The sequence below is a fragment of the Apium graveolens genome, unplaced genomic scaffold, assembly GCF_009905375.1.
Source record: "Apium graveolens cultivar Ventura unplaced genomic scaffold, ASM990537v1 ctg7100, whole genome shotgun sequence".
Classification (NCBI taxonomy): domain Eukaryota; kingdom Viridiplantae; phylum Streptophyta; class Magnoliopsida; order Apiales; family Apiaceae; genus Apium; species Apium graveolens.
The window spans coordinates 75,480-93,606 of NW_027420038.1; the positions used below are offsets into that span (position 1 = coordinate 75,480).

General features: G+C 31.2%; 2 protein-coding genes and 1 long non-coding RNA gene across 3 annotated transcripts; 1 reads left to right on the forward strand and 2 right to left on the reverse strand.

Annotated features, from left to right (window-relative positions):
- Positions 1-893: 893 nt before the first annotated feature.
- LOC141703788 (tubby-like protein 8) lies at positions 894-4,526 on the reverse strand. The gene is made up of 6 exons (XM_074507226.1): positions 4,387-4,526; positions 4,027-4,183; positions 3,868-3,931; positions 2,802-3,179; positions 2,450-2,564; positions 894-1,474 (listed from the first exon to the last, which is right to left on the reverse strand). The coding sequence occupies exons 4-6, from the start codon at positions 2,942-2,944 to the stop codon at positions 1,421-1,423; spliced, it is 312 nt and encodes a 103-aa protein (XP_074363327.1). The 5' UTR covers positions 2,945-3,179; positions 3,868-3,931; positions 4,027-4,183; positions 4,387-4,526; the 3' UTR covers positions 894-1,420.
- A 10,233-nt stretch (positions 4,527-14,759) lies between these two features.
- Positions 14,760-15,862, forward strand: LOC141703785 (uncharacterized). Its single transcript, XR_012567687.1, has 2 exons — positions 14,760-14,946; positions 15,075-15,862. It is a non-coding gene; the product is annotated as an uncharacterized LOC141703785 (long non-coding RNA).
- A 1,506-nt stretch (positions 15,863-17,368) lies between these two features.
- LOC141703783 (uncharacterized) lies at positions 17,369-18,127 on the reverse strand. The gene has a single exon (XM_074507224.1). It carries the CDS (start codon positions 18,125-18,127, stop codon positions 17,369-17,371), a length of 759 nt encoding a protein of 252 aa, XP_074363325.1.

Sequence of the window (18,127 nt, forward strand, 5' to 3'; positions counted from 1 at the left end):
TCGTGTATAAGCTATTGAAGGATTTATACGGACTAAGACAGGCTCCAAGAGCCTGGTATTCTAAGCTTAATAAGTGTCTAGAAGGGCTGGGATTTACAATGTGTGCATACGAACAACCGGTGTATACCAGGCATGTACGAAGTGAAATTTTAATCGTTGGATTTTATGTGGATGATCTTCTAGTCACTGGTCCAAGTGTTGAGGCTATTGTGGAATTCAAACCTCAAATGACAAAGAGTTTTGACATGATCGATTTAGGCAAGCTCAAGTATTACTTCGGTATTGAGGTGGTGCAAGGAGATGGATACGTATGTGTGGATCAAGCAGGATATGCAAAGATGATACTTCACAAAGCTGGAATGTTTGAGTGTAATCCCACTATAATTTCGATGCATCCTCAAGAGATCATCAACAAGGATGAAGGAGGCAAACTGGTGGATTCAACAAATTTTAAAAGCATAATTGGAGGGCTGAGATACTTGATTTACACTAGTCCTGACTTGGCCTATTTTGTTGGTGTTATAAGTAGGTTTATGGAAAAACCTACGGTGATGCATTTGAATGCTGCAAAATGTGTCTTACGATATGTGAAAGGAATGATGGATTTTGGCTTGATTTATACTAGTGATGAAGAGAATAATGTTGTAATTGGGTACTCAGACGGCTATCTGGCAGGAGATGTAGAAGATAGGAAGAGCACTGGCGGTATGGTCTTCTATCTAAATTAGTAACTTACGACGGAATATGTGATAAACAACCGTCGTAAGATTGTATTTCCAGAATAGCCAAATTCTGATTTATCAGTTTCCAGCCATGTTCGGCTTCCAATTTAAATTCTAAACATGTCAAAGTCTAATGCAATCACAAAGTTAACAAAAACTCCCTGGTAAAGTCTAATTTCATTTTCGGTAAGTAATTAAGCAACTATAGCAAAAAATGTGCAAGAACTACAAACATTGGATGAATAGTAAATGATAAAAGCAGAGACATATCTTATATGATTTAGCGAGAAAACCTACATAAAAATTAATCTACTGATATGTCTACTTCTGCATAAGCGCTCTCAAGATGGGCTTGCTCGGCTTCCTGAACCTCTTTCTCAATCTTCCTACATTTCTTACACTTGGAGTACACACTCATGAAATAGCTCCATACTTCCTCACATACTGCTCATAAAGCCCAGTATCAAACATCTTCCAGAAACTCTTTTCATTGAGCTCTGACACGGCATGTGGCTGGAACCCATAATTTTCAATCAACCAGTTCTTCAACAGCATAGTACTAAAATGGACATCGAACCTGATCCCATATATTGTACTTGGAACCTATTAGGTTGGAAGTGACACTTCCCATAAAACTATCATCACCAGGACCTAAAATCCCCTTTGTTGATTAAGCAACTATAAACTCAGATCTTCCATTATGCCTCTTGTGGCGAGCCACTGCAAATTTTCGATTGTCTTCCATGACCCTCCTGAGATAATCCATTAAAGAGTCAAATACTAACCTTTTCAAGGATTGTGTCAGAGTACATGTAATTCTAAATGCTCCCAAACAACATCTAAATGGTTGATTACATAGAATGACTACTGTGAACTGAATCAAATCACAGGACATATCAAACAAATTTCACTAAGGTCATGTTTATCTCACCTGATTATAATCAGCAGACTGTGAACTTGTTTGCTCTGATTTCCAATATCAACATGTGTGCCAAATTATAACCATTTCTCAGTTCCTATCTATGAGATCACAATGCCTAGTGATAAGGCAGTATTTTTATAATCTCCTCGAAATATACTTGTTCAAGGTATTATTACAAGTATGATCAAATGAGTACAAATCATAAAATAGCGACTGCTTAGCGATACATCCATTAATTTAGTGAAGTGTTTGGGAATGAAAGCAAAGTTGGAATGAGAATGAATTCTCAAACTAAGTTGTGTTGCAAGACAATTCTAACTACTATGAGGTACAATCTAAATATTCAAATGGCAAAACAAACATATTGCAGCATAACATACTGACAATGGTTATGTTTTACTAAAGCTTAATAAATTATAATCCAGGTCGCAAACACGAAACATCAACTAAGAAACCTTAATTATTATATAAAAACTAAGTCAAACATCCCAATATAATTAACACTATTATAAGAATCAAATATTTCAAACGTGAAACAAACATTATGCAGCATGACATATTAATTATTGACAATGGTTAGTTGTTAATACTTGTAATAAATTAGAGCAACTACAACCCAACACTATAACGCTATTATAATGTAATTTATAGTGCAAAACCTACTCCAAGGCAACACTAACAAACATGAATAATCAACTAAGAAACCTCAATTACTATATAACATCCCAATACGATTAACATTATTATAAGAGTTAAACTTGGAGAAAACAAGAAAGTGAAATGTCGTAAAACACGGAAACCTTACATTAGTGTAAACGGTGTACAAACTGCCCCCATGTATTCCTTCTACACATTTTTCTTTCACAACCACACAAGTGCACCACCCAATGTCCACTGGCAAAGGCCTGCACAACAATGTCCTGCAAAACAGGAATAGATGATCAATTTAAATAGCATCAGACCGGATAATTTTATTAATTTATCCAGGTTAAATATAAATGACAAAAAAAATTATGTTAGAATATGAATGTACTTAACATTTCCACAACATTTCCACAACAAATCAAATTAGGCGAGATTTGAATGTACTTAACATTTCCACAACAAATCAAATTTAATTAATTCATCAATAATTTCATACAAAAAGATTTAAAAACCTATTGGGAATAGTAGACCAGGAAGAAGCCAGAGCAGACTCAGAATCCGAATAATCCCAAATCTTCAACGAACTCGAGTGCTCTGAATCAGCAGGCTCCATACTTCTTGATCCAAGTATAAATTCAGGTTCATTCATTTGCATACACAGTTAAAGTGAAGTTGGCTTCAAGGCTCTAGGCTTCTTATGAAACTTCTCGGTAGACACCTTTTTAGCCACGGCTACTGGCCCGATATTCAGTTCCGTATTTTCCTTATCAGCATTTTTTACATTTTCAACTTTTTTAAGTGCGACAACAATCTCTTTGTTGTCAGAATTACGACGAATGTGAACTCCGAGAGGCACGATATCGAGGTTTCCATGACAGCCTTCGCTCGAACTGCGAGTAAGTTTGAGGTCTGTGAGGGGATTGACATATAGGGAATTGTATGGAATTTAAGACAGAATCGAGGACTAGAATACGAGATCCAGATATTTCATAATAAAGAATTGTATAATAAGGTATAATTACATTATTGACCAAGTGAAAACATCAACAAAATTTGACTAGAAGGTAAAAATCGTAATAACTGAAAATATAATTATTGTTGGGGATTGCTATTTAGGACTTATACTTTGATATTAAACTTGTGACTAACAATCAGCACCACTGCATTTGTATTAAACTTTCTATTTCATTGTGACAAGCTCAAAATGTATATACATAATTTCACATACCTCTGCTTAACAACAACATTTTGCCTCTGTAATTGCTGAACTTAATTTTAAATAATTTCACATAGATAATTGTTTTGGTTGCACGCACAATGTTGTAATGAAATTCATATGAATGGTGGTATCCTAAATACAAACCAGGCAAATCGCTCATTTAGCACAACCACTTTCTTTTATTCATATAAACAGACAACACAGAAAAGATGATACTATATATTCGGTTTCCATTAATAATACAATAGGTTTAAAATAGATAATTAGTGATGCCTGCATTTCTTTTATTGTAATACATCAATGCCCATAAATGCAAATTTATGAGAGTACAGAACAAATGAGTACAGAGTTGAGAGTACCGGTTGTCCAGTTTCAGTACAGACCAGGATGATCAGGAGGTTGCTCAGCCTCTTCTTGCAGTTCCTAATTTCAAAAAACAAATGATAAAAATATACTAAATGAACAATAAATAAAACTACTCCAACCATTTATAATATTTGCAAGTTAAAAACAATAACCTGAGGTGTGAGCAATCTAAAGTCATCATCTTGTTCCTTAATGTTTATCAGCATTTCATCATTTGCCTGTAGCTTTTCTATCGCCTTTTTGGCATCAATAGCTTTAGACTTTTTTCTCAATATCAGACCCATATAAATATGAATCAGAATCGGAACCCTTCTCAACATCAACAATAAAGTATTAAGTACAGAGACAAATTAAGTAACATCAACAATAAACTATTAAGTACAGAGACAAATTAAGTAATTAAGTAATTACAAATTACTGTATATAAATAAAGAAACTTGCCTCTAATTGAACAAAGTACAAAGTACCGAGACAAAATACTGATTATTTAATGAAAAATGAATCAATGATACCGGTTGGATCTTGGAATCTTTGATACTTTAGAAGAAAATCGAACTAGACTTAACAGCGATTAAATCTTTGATATATATAACAGCGGTTGAATCTTCAATATACTTTGCAAGCAGCAAGCCATTGAATCGGCGGCCAGAGACTTAAAATTTAGGTCTCAAACTCGACTCAACCCTATTTTCTATTTTGTTCCAATATGGTCGACTTCACATTGTTTTCTTTGTTTAATGTTTTAATAAATTATATATACTAGCTTAAAACCCACATGGATTACCTAGATTTTTTTTAATATTATAATTTTTTTTAAAAAAAATTAAATTAAATTTTTAATTTTGTTCATTTAAAATTTTAAGAGATATGACTTTATGATAATTATATTAGTAGGCATATATATTCATAACATTTTATAACATTTAAAAGTATTTAAAATGATAGGGGGAAAATATTGTTATAACGAAAATATTATTTTATTGAGGGTAAAAATATAATATCTCCATGACCTTAAAAGAATATTATTTTAACATGGTGATTACTTATTCGATTAACTATAACTCTATAAAAGATATTTTAAAATTAGGTTAAAACAAAACCAAAATTCTAAAAGTTTTGCCATCTTTAGACAATTTTAAAATTTTAAATAACTAATCTTCGGTAATTAAAGGAGGACATTTTTAAAATAAATGATTAATAACGCTTTTCAGAAAATTATATATAAAATTTTAAAATATGCTCCATCAGTTTAACTTGTACAACTAACTGGTGTTTAATCCTGAATTTGTGTTTTGATTAATTTAAAAATAGTTAAGGTTTCAGTTGATGCTGCAGAGATTGGTTTTGGCATAGTTGCAAGGGATTCGGAGGGAGCTCTCATCGAAGCAAAAGCAGTAGTTCATACAGAGTTGACAGATCCTGGTTTAGTTTAGCAGAAGCCATGGGAGTGAAAGAGGCTTTGAGCTGGATTGAGCAAATGAAGTGGCCGAGTGTTATTTTGGAGTCGGATTGTCTGAGTGTGGTTCAGGCAATCAGAAGCAATGCTCCGATGAGGTCTCGCTATGGCATAATTATTTTGGAATGCCGGAATATTATGCGTCGTCTAAACAATGTGGAATTGTTATTTGTGAAACGGTCTGCAAATATGGTGGCCCATCAGATTGCTAGGGAATCATATTTATTATCAGGTCGTAGACTGAATAGGTGGTCTGTGCCTATCAGTGTTAAAGAATGTATTGAGAAGGATTTGTTAAGTTAATAAAATCTCCAGCATTACGTCAAAAAAAAAAATATTTTTCAACTATCCAACCATATAGATGTCAATAGATATATATACTAGTGATATAACCAAAATTTTGTATCAAAATATTTTTATTTGGTTTGTCATTTTAACGGTCAAGCATCAGTTTGACTAGTACAACTATCTACTGTTTAATCCTGAATTGGTGTTGTGATAATTTTAAAAATATTTTTCAACGATCCAACTAGAGGGATGTAAATAAATAAATATATATATATATATATTAGTGATATACCCAAAATTTCATATCAAAATAATTTTACTTGGTTTGTCATTTTAACAGTTAAACATGAGTTTGACTAATACAGCTAATTAGTGTTTAGTCCTGAATTGTTGTTTCGATAATTTTAAATATATTTTTCAACGATCCAACCGTATGGATGTAAATAGATTTATATATATATATATTAGTGATATACCCAAAATTTCATATTAAAATTATTTTATTGTGTTTGCCATTTTCACAGTCAAGTATGAGTTTGACTAGTATAGCTAACTAGTGTTTCATCTAGAATTGGTGTTTCGATTATTTAAAAAATATTTTTGAACGATCGAGCCGTATGGATGTAAATAGATATATATATTAGTGATATACCCAAAATTTCATATCAAAATAATTTTATTTCGTTTACGATATTAACAGTCAAACATGAGTTTGACTAGTATAGCTAACTAGTGTTTAATCCTGAGTTGATGTTTCGATTATTTTAAAAATATTTTTGAACGTTCCAACCGTATGGATGTCAATAGATATATATATTAGTTATATAACCAAAATTTAATATCAAAATAATTTTAGTTGGTTTGCCATTTTAACAGTCAAACATGAGTTTGTCTAGTACAGCTAACTAGTGTTTAATCCTGAATTAGTGTTTCGATTATTTTAAAAATATTTTTGAACGATCCAACCGTATGGATGTAAATAGATATATATATTAGTTATATACCCAAAATTTCATATCAAAATAATTTTATTTGGTTTTCCATTTTAACAGTCAAACATGAGTTTGACTAATATAACTAACTAGTGTTTAATCTTGAGTTGATGTTTCGATTATTTTAAAAATATTTTTGCATGATCCAACTGTATGATTGTCAATAGATATATATATTAGTGATATAACCAAAATTTAATATCAAAATAATTTTAGTTAGTTTGCCATTTTAACAGTCAAGCATTAGTTTAACTAGTACAACTAACTAGTGTTTAATTCTAAATTGGTGTTTCGATTATTTTAAAAATATTTTTGAACGATACAACTATATGGATTTCAATTGATATATATTAGTGATATTACAAAAATTAAATGTCAAAATAATTTTATCTCATTTGCCAATTTACTAGTGAAGCATGAGTTGGACTAGTACTGTTAACTAGTGTTTGTTCCTAAATTGGTGTTACGATTATTTTAAAAATATTTTTGAACGATCCAACCATATGGATGATTATATATATATATATATATTAGTGATATAATCAATGTTTCATATTAAATTATTTTTTCAAAATATTTAATTTTTTACTGAAATTCCTGAAATGTCACCCAAACAAATAAATGCTGACATTAATATGGTTGGATCATGAAATAATATTTCTTAAAAATTGAAATTATAAAAAGTCATATGCTAATTTACGACAGAACCCGTCATAAATTATTATTTGCAAAAAAATTGAGAAAAGTCAAATTTACCGCCAAAATTTTAGGGAAAAAGTTAAATTTCCATCTTGATTAACTTACGAAAAATTTTAATTTCCGTCGTAAATTGGATGTTCAATATTTTCCCCGCCAAAAATTTGGGAAAAAAGTTAAATTTCCCTCTTTGATAACTTACCACGATCCGATTTTTTCCATCGCACATATTTCGTTGTAAATTTTAATTAATTTTTTTTTTTTCAATTTCAAGTTCAAATTTTAATAAAAATAATTAACTTACGACGAAATGTTTAAATCGTCGCAACTTCAAATAATTTTCATTTTTGTTTAATCGTGCCGTGAAAAATTCTATTAATAAAATACTAAACTTACGACGGTTTTGTGTTTCGTCATAAATAACTACGACGTTTTACTTTTTTTCGTCGTAAGTTGGGAGCGCACTTTATTCCGTCGTAAGCTGGCCATCGTAATTGGCCTATTTTGTTGTAGTGTATCAAATAAAGCTATATCTTATAACCAAGGGTAAATCTAGTACAGTTAGCTTTCATCAGATCCTTAGACAAGAAATGCATTATGATTTGGGAACAAGTTCATCACTAAAAGATTGCAATTAAATCTATAATGACCAAATGCGCACCAAAGTGAGGACTGGACTTAGTAGCTACTGGTTTCAACGAGTTGTAGTTATCCATCCAAATAGAGAACCAATAAAGCATAGCCAATAAGACATGGTAAACAGTTACCTCAGTTCTAAGAACAAAAAAGAAATAACTTGAGATAACTATTTTCCTATTGTTAGAACTATTTTCCATACAGGGAATATTTTTTGATATCATTGTTACCATCATATTATAAACCTGAGAAATTGGTATGAAAACTAAGTGAAGATAAAATTAACGACCAGAAAAAACATTATAAAAAAATAAAAAAATAAAAAGATGCTAAACTAAAGTAACCAACAATTTCAAGCTAAAACTGACAAAAAAAATAATAATTCCAGGCTAAAGAACTTATTCACGACTCATAAGCATTGAAACCAGATCAGTTTTACATTTCCAACATATATGCTTGAAACTTAAAATCAGATTAAGCTTAGCATAAATAGATTTTCTTCTTTTCCTATTTTAATAAGAATTATATGTACAGACAACTGTAGTTAATATACTACTTACCAACACAGTGAGACTAGCACGAATAAAGGAGCAATGCAGCAATCTTATTTACATATGGAAAATTATATAATAATGGAAAATTATATAATAAGATTCTATGTCCATAACAATCTATCAAATTCACTTTAGTTGCACAATAGTTGCTAGATAAAGTTTGTGCAACATAATTGTGTAATGTGTAATATAAACATTATAAAGATATTAGTTACAACTTTATACAAAATGAAGTGTCTAGGTGGCCCATATTATGCTTTAACATAGATTTGAATTAGTGTATATAGGCTTCTTTATATGCTCTAATATTATTTTTATTTCCAAGAATCAGAGGTATGTTAAGTTTATAAACAAGTCACATGAATACAATTCAGCAAAATATCAGCTGTACCTTCTCCTCAGGCTGACCCGTCTTCTGAGATAGCTCTTTATTGTGAATGCCATCAGCCTGTTAATTATTAATATATATTACACTTACTTTACTCCATATAATTAAACTAAAATGGTAGAGCTTGTATAAACATATTTTATTTAATTCCTTAACATAGATTTGAATTAGTGTATATAGGCTTCTTTACATGCTCTAATATTATTTTTGTTTCCAAGAATCAGAGGTATGTTAAGTTTATAAACAAGTCACATGAATACAATTCAGCAAAATATCAGCTCTACCTTCTCCTCAGGCTGACCCGTCTTCTGACTCTTTATTGTGAATGTCATCAGCCTGTTAATTATTAATATATATTACACTTACTTTACTCCATATAATTAGACTAAAATGGTACAGCTTTATAAACATATTTTATTTAATTCGTTAACATAGATTTGAATTAGTGTATATAGGCTTCTTTATATGCTCTAATATAATTTTTGTTTCCAAGAATCAGAGGTATGTTAAGTTTATAAACAAGTCACATGAATACAATTCAACAAAATATCAGCTCTACCTTCTCCTCAGGGTGACCCGTCTTCTGAGATAGCTCTTTATTGTGAATGTCATCAGCCTGTTAATTATTAATATATATTACAGTTACTTTACTCCATATAATTAAACTAAAATGGTACAGCTTGTATAAACATATTTTATTTAATTCTGAGTAGGTAAGACATAGTCAAACCTGACCCCGAGCAGCCCCACGAGGGGATTGTTGGGAAACTCTTGAAACAGGCATTGTGTTTCGATTTTATAATGAAAAAAGATAAAGAGATAACGGTAAGGACAAAGCTCATACACTACGGAGTAGATTAAATAAGTTTGAAATTCAATTTTGAAACCTTAAATAAACTCATATGAGTGATAGCTTATGGTTTGCCTCAGATAAAAGTATGGCCGAAGGAAAATAATTATGCTTTCAAAATGAATATAGCTACAAAATTTATAATTGACCGAGACATGGAAGTTTTCTCCTAAACTGTTCTAAACAAAAGAAACTAAGAGAAACTCCAATGTTCAGAGTCGATATATTATGATATTCTAGTCAAAAGCATTAGAGTGTCTCAGATATTGTATTTGTTAAACATATCATGAATTATATAAGAGAAAAAGGTACTGGAAGAGTATATGTTATTTCATTAGATAACAACATTATATACTACAAGGTTGTGGCTGTTGAGTTACATAACCACCAGGGAAATAAGTGTTTCATTTTCCTGGCTATTAAAAGCAGATTTATATAGGATAGGATAACTACGTCTTTAAAAAACACATTACTTCTAACACTCCCTCCTAATGTGTTGTTCCTGAACTCCCAGCAGATTACGCAACATCTGAAACTTCTCTTTTGGAAGTGTTTTGTGAATATATCAGCAACTTGCTGCTCAGACTTGCAGTAGACTAATTTTATCTCATTTTCCTCGATCTTCTCACGAATGAAGTGATGTTTCACAGCAATGTGCCTTGTACGACTATTATAGATAGGATTCTTTGCCATAGATATGGCTGACTTATTGTCACATAGCATCTCTGTTGCATTTCTTTGCCTTTCATCAATATCCTCCAGAATTCTTCTTAACCAAATAGCTTGCGATGTTGCCAGGGCAGCAGCTACGTACGCAGCTTCTGCGGATGACTGTGCAACTGAATCTTGCTTCTTTGATTGCCATGAAAATGCTCCTGAATCAAATGAAAACACAAAGCCTGTTGTGCTCTTCATGTCATCTCTGGAACCTGCCCAATCACTGTCATAAAAACTAATTAATTTTAGCTCTTCACCTTTAAAATATTTGATTCCATATGCCACAGTTCCTTTTATGTAACGAAGAACTCGTTTGGCTGCTCCAAGGTGAACCTCGCTAGGATCTTGCATATATCTGGACAACAAACTAGAAGCAAACATAATGTCCGGCCTAGTTGCCGTAAGATACATTAAACTTCCAACAATGCTTCTATACAAAGTCATGTCTACTTTTCTTCCACCGTCATCTTTCATCAATTTTTCATTTGCTCCGAGAGGTGTTGCCATTGCTTTGCAACCATACATATTAAACCTTTTTAACATCATTTCAGCGTATTTCTGCTGACAAATAAACACTCCATCACCTTGTTGGTGGATCTCAATCCCAAGAAAATGGTGTAGCAGTCCCATATCACTCATTTCATACTTCTTCATCATATCACTTTTGAACTGATTTATCATATGCTCATCATTGCTAGTAAAAATCAGATCATCCACATAAATTGCAACGATAAGAATTGACATACCTTGCTTCTTCACATTGAGAGTTGGCTCCCTCTTACTTTTGACAAATCCATTTTCCAGGAAGTAGTTGTCGATATAGGTATACCATTGACGAGGTGCCTGCTTTAACCCGTAAAACGCCTTTTTCAACTTGTAAATTTTTCCTTCTTGTCCTTTAATGACAAAACCATCTGGCTGATCTACATAGATTTCCTCTTCTAAATCTCCGTTCAAGAAGGCTGATTTCACGTCAAGTTGATATAATTTCCATTCTTTTTGAGCTGCAAGAGCAATGAGGGTTCTGATTGTGTCTTTTCGAGCTACTGGTGCAAATGTTTCGAGGTAATCAACTCCTTTATGTTGTGAATATCCTTTGGCCACTAGACGTGCTTTATTTTTTAACCAAGAACCATCTGACTTGTGCTTTATTCTATAAATCCACTCACTACAAGAAAACAAGGTTAAATACAACTGATTTAAATTCGACCGGGGTTAAATTCGACCGCAGGCGGTCAAATCCCTTAGACAGGGCTAAATTCAACCCGCCTCGGTCGAATTCAAACGGTCGTATTTAAACGGTCGTATTTACAACCAATTTTAACCGAAAACGGTTGAAATTAAAACGGTCGAAACTATACCGGTCGAATTTAACCCCTAAATTCGACCGAATTTTTTTTCGGTCGAATTTAGCCCTAAAAAAAAGTGGAGGGAATTTTCCCGAAAACTAATTTATTTGACACTCCTAAATTCAACCGATTTCAGTCAAATTTTATATTTAAAAATGGCGGGAAATTTACCCATACTTTTTAAATTTTCGAAAAAAGTGAGGGAAATTTTCCGCCCTTTTTGAAACTATATTTCAATGGAATTCGGTTGTATTTAGAATTTGTTAAAATTTATTTTTTTATTAAAAAACTTATTTAAATGTTAGTGAATATTTTGAAATTATGAATATGGGAGAGAATAAATTTTATCCAAATAAAAAAATTTAATTCTTGAAAAAATAATTTGTGCACTAAAAGAATTTTCTAATTTCTTTATTTGATAAAAAATAAAATTGATGCTTGATTTAGGACCGAACACTCGTTATATGTACTAGTCAAAATGATGTTTGACTAGTAAAATGGCAATCCAAATAAATTTATTTTGATCTAAAACTTTGGTTATATCACTAATTTATAAATTTATTAAGATCCATATGGTTGGATCATTAAAAAATATTTTTAAATAAATCAAAACGCCAATTCAGGACTAAACACTAGTTAGATGTACGAGTTAAACTGATGCCTAACTGTTAAAATGGCAACCAAATAAAATTATTTTGATCTGAAAATTTGGTTATATCACCATATATATATATATATATATATATATATCTGTTGACATTCATATGTTTGGATCGATAAAAAATATTTTTAAAAAATTCAAAATACCAATTTAGGATCGAACACTAGTTATATGTACTATTTAAAATGATGTTTGACTGGTAAAATGGCAATCACAATAAATTTATGTTGATCTGAAACTTTGGTTATATTACTAATATATATATTTATTGACATCCATACGGTTGGATCGATGAAAAATATTTTCCAAAAAATCGAAACACCGATTTAGGACCGAATACTAGTTATATGTACTAGTCAAAATGATGTTTGACTGGTAAAATGGCAATCCAAATAAACTTATTTTGATTTAAAAATTTAGGTATATCACTAATTTATAAATCTATTAATATCCATACGGTTGGATCAATGAAAAAATATTTTTAAATAAATCGAAACACCACTTCAGGAATAAACACTAGTTAGTTGTACTAGTCAAACTGATGACTAACTGTTAAAATGGCAACCAAATAAAATTATTTTGATATGAAAATTTGGTCTTATCACTAATATATATATCTATTAACATCCATATGGTTGGATCGATGAAAAATATTTTTAAAAAATTCAAAACACCAATTTAGGACTGAACATTAGTAATCTGTACTAGTCAAACTAATGTTTGACCGGTAAAATGGCAATCCAAATAAATTTATTTTGATCTAAAACTTTGGTTATATCACTAATATATATATATATATATATATTCATATCCATATGGTTGGATCGATGAAAAATATTTTCAAATGAATCGAAACACCAGTTCAGGACTAAAGACTAGTTAGCTATACAAGTCAAACTGATGTCTAACTCTTAAAATGACAACCAAATAAAATTATTTTGATATTAAAATATTGTTATAAAACTAATATGTATATAAATTAACATCCATACAATTGGATCTTAAAATCATTTTCAAATTTCTTTTATTTGTTTCATATTTTTGAAATTCGAAATTTATGTCAATTTTTATTAAAAAAATGACCTCTCTATAATTATATATTTTATCGGTCTCAGCGATATTAATGTATAGAGATTTTACTTCTATCATATTAATTTTAAAAAATTATAATGAGAATGCGAGTAAAAAATATTACATCGATAAAAACTATTTTTTAAAAAATTTAAACACCAATCCAGGACTAAACACTCGGTAGTTGGACTATTAAAACTGATGTTTGACTTTTAAATTTATAAATCAAATAAAATTATTTTAATTTAAAACTTTGATTATATCACTAATAGATATCTATTGACATCCATATGGTTGGATCAATATTTTTTTAAAAAAAAATCGAAACACCAAATCTAGACTAAACACTAGATAGTTGGACTATTCAAACTGATGTTTGACTTTTAAATTGGCAAACCAAATAAAATTATTTTGATATGAAATTTTAGTTATATCACTAATTAATATATATATATATATATCTTGACATCCATATATCGATGAAAAGTATTTTTAAAAAAATCAAAACACCAATTCCGGACTAAATATTAGTTAGTTGTACTAGTCAAACTGATACTTGACTTTTAAAATGACAAACCAAATATAATTATTTTGATTGGAACCTGAGGTTATATCACTAATAAGAATATCTTTATTTTTTTCAATTTAATTAATATTTTAAATTAGATTTTATTTTTTAAATTTATATTTATTTTGGTTATTAAATCTTATCTAAATTATATCACATGTTTATATATTATTATATTTAGTTATTTTATTTTTTCATACTATATTTTGAACTTCTTTTTTAAATTATTTAAAGGTTAGTAAATATATTAAAAAATATGTCAATAGGAGAGAATAAAAATTATTCAAATGTTAAATTTTAGTTCTTGAAAAAAATAATTATGTTGTATGATCAGAATCTTCAAATTTCGTCAATTTGTTGCATTAGTTTAGGGATAATTTATGTTGTGTAACAAAATTATTCTTAGTCGCTACATTAAAGTAGATTATATGGTTGAATATATAATTTAGGGTTATAAATTTAATATTTAGGATATAGATATATGATTATAGTTTATAATTCTTTTAAAGTAATACAATCGTACATATATTTATAATTTTGATTATTCTTATATTTTGTATGACATTTACTTAATTAATAGTTAATGGGCCGAAATAATTTTGTGATAGATGAAATTAGAAAATTGTAAAGCCGAGCCCAAGCTTATCAATTAGAAAAAACTCGAGAAAGGGAGGCGGCGAGAAAGAGAGAGGGCTACTGCCTCGCTACCATTTATCTCTTACCAAAACTCGACCCACAATTATAAACCACTCTTCCCCTGCTTCTTTTAAGGAAAGAAACAGAAAACATGTTCTGAATCGAAGGCCTGTTCCTGGTGTTCTTCAAAATCGAGGCCCTTAATTGATGGTAATTGCACTTTTAAATCGAAGTTCTTTGTTACTTCTGAATCGATGTCGTTATTTCCATTTTCTTCATTTTAATTTGAATTAAGATTTTTTACTTAATTTTAGGTTGTTTGTTCATGTATTGTGCAGTCATGAATCGGTTGCTCGTTGAATAATGAGTGTGTAAGAAATTTTTGTAATTTATTGTTGAGTTTCCATGCTCGCCGGAAAATATCCACTACCTTTGAGTTATTTCCTTTTCTAGCTTGTTCATGATGTTTTGACTGTATTGCTCCGATTCAATGCTTCATGTGCGGTTTGGTAATAGTTTACATTAAGGTTATTGCCTTCGGTAGAGTTCTCGTGAAATTCATTTTTTTCGTTTAATCGGCGTTCGCTTTTTTTTGGCCGGAATTAGTTAATTGTTGGTTATTTTGTTTGTAAGTTTATATATGAATATTAGATTTTCGAATCAATTTTGAGTGTGATAAGCTGAAAAACCAGCCTGGGGTTTTGGATTGAATTTGGGCTGTCAGAAGGTGGGAAGACTCACCGGATTTTGGAAATTTTCCAAATTCCGGCATTTTTTTTAAAGCTGGTGTTCTTTAATTTGACCGAATGACATTGAATTTAGAACTGTATCTTTGACCATATATGGTTGAATTTAATTATTGGGTGGGACTTTCAAATATTTTCATAAAATTTAATTATTTCGCCGGTATATTCAAAATTTTAGTCAAAAATAAAAATCGACCGCCCTTGGTCGAATTCTTTCGGTCGTATTTAAACGGTTGTAATTTTCCGGTCGTAATTAAGCGGTCGAATTTAGTTAAATATGACCGGACTTCTAAATTCGACTCTCTTTATTACAACCGATTCAAAATCAGTCGAAATTAACTAAATTCGACCGCGCGCGATCGAATTAAGCTAAATTCGACCGATTTTTTTCGGTCGAATTTAGCCTTTTTCCTTGTAGTGGCTTCACGCCCACAACCTCTTTATTTTTCGGTCTTTCAACGAGTTGCCATGTCTTATTTTTTTCAATCATGTAAAACTCCTCTTCCATTGCCTTCTTCCAAACATCTTCTCTAATTGCATCCTCAAAACTCGTTCGTTCAGTCATGCAAAAATTACACGACTCATAAATATCAGCAAGAGACCACATTTTCAGCGGAGTACTTCCTGAACTTGACGATCTTGCACTATCACTTGAAGGTGATGATGGATCAGTAGGTGAAGATGGATCAGATGGTGATGATGTTGGTGATGACTGATCATTATTTTTGTCTTCATTTAGAGCTTCTGCTTCAAATGTAATAGTTTGATTTTGACATGCTTCTTTCTCCCAATTCCAGCTAGCTCCTTCATCAAACAACACATCTTTACTTATGATTATTGATTTCTTCTTTAAACTATACAACCTATATCCTTTTGATTTTGAGCTGTAACCAAGAAGAATGCATTTTTCACTCGTGTCTTCCAGTTTATGTCTTTTTTCTTTCGGAATATGTGCATAGCAAATACAACCAAATATCTTTAAATGGCTTACTGAAGGCTTTTTTCTGCACCATGCTTCTAATGGAGTCATTTCTTTAACTGCCTTAGTTGGACATCTGTTAATTAAGTACACAGTAGTATGAATTGCTTCAGCCCAGAATGAATTTGGAAACCCTTTCTCCTCTAACATTGATTTGGCCATATTCACTACAGTTTGGTTCTTTCTTTCAGAAACTCCATTTTGTTGAGGTGAGTAACCAACCGTGAGTTGTCTATCAATTCCTTCATCTTCACAAAATTTATCAAATTCTCTAGAGGTATATTCTTTACCCCTATCACTTCTCAAAACTTTTATGTAACAACCACTTTGTTTTTCTACAAATTTCTTGAATTTTTTGAAAATGCTAAAGACCTCAGACTTATATTTCATAAAATAAACCCACGTCATTCTTGAGTAATCATCAATAAATAAAACAAAGTACCTATTTTCAGCAAGTGAAGGAGTCCTCATTGGTCCACACACGTCAGTGTGAACAAGCTCCAGCAGTCCCCCAGCTCTCCACGATCCTCCTCTTGGAAAAGAATTTCTATGGTGCTTTCCCATGGCACACCCTTCACACACTTCATTGTTATCTTCAACTTGAGGCACCCCATACACCATATTTTTCAGTTCCTTCAGCCCTTGAGAATGTATGTGTTCAAGCCTTTTATGCCAAAGCAAGGATTCATCTTTCAGGTGTGCTTTTATGGCCAAATCAGCATCATAATTGAACATTAGCTGAAAACTTCTGCGCCTTTTCATCTGTATTTTTGCAACCAATTTTCTGCCTTAATTTTTGTCATAAATTGTGCAAGTATCATCCTCAAAATAAGCAGCATATCCATTTTCTATGAGCTGACCAACACTAAGTAGATTTTGATCTAAATCAGGGATTAATAAAACATCATTAATGTATCGTATGCCATCTTTTGTTTGAATACATATCGTACTTTTGCCTCTTGCCTCTTGCCTGAACCAATATGCCATTTCCCATTTTCACTTCAGCGGTAATACTTTTATCAATCTTTGTAAATATTGTGATGTCTCCGGTCATGTGATTGCTACACCCGCTGTCCAATAACCAAGTAGTTCTACTTTTCTCTTTTGTGACCTGACAATTTGCATAAAAGACTGCATATCCATCTTCTTTTTCTTCAGATACATTCACTTGCTGCTGATTTTTGAACCTGCAATCTTTTTGCAAATGTCCAAATTTCTTACAATGATGACATTGAGGCTTCCCTATGAACCAGCAATCCTTCTCCGTATGGCTACTTCGTTTGCATATTTCACACTTGTTTGTTTCACTTGCATCACCTAAACATCTGTTATAATTACTTTTTCCTCTTCCTCTTTGGCCTCTTCCTCTTCCTCTATTGAACATGCCACCTCTTGATGATACTCCTCCATTATAACTCTGAGACGGTGATTCCTTTTTGTTTAAGTTGAGCTTACATTGCAAAGCACTTTCAATGGATTTTTCGGAGTGTCTCATCAATCTTTGTTCATGGGACTGTAATGATGCCATCAACTCACCAGATTTTAATGTGTTAATATCTTTGGTTTCTTCAATAATGGACACCATAGCATCATATTTATCAGTCAAGCTAATCAGAATTTTTTCAACAACTTTCTTATCGGTAACCACTTCACCGTACAAAGCCAT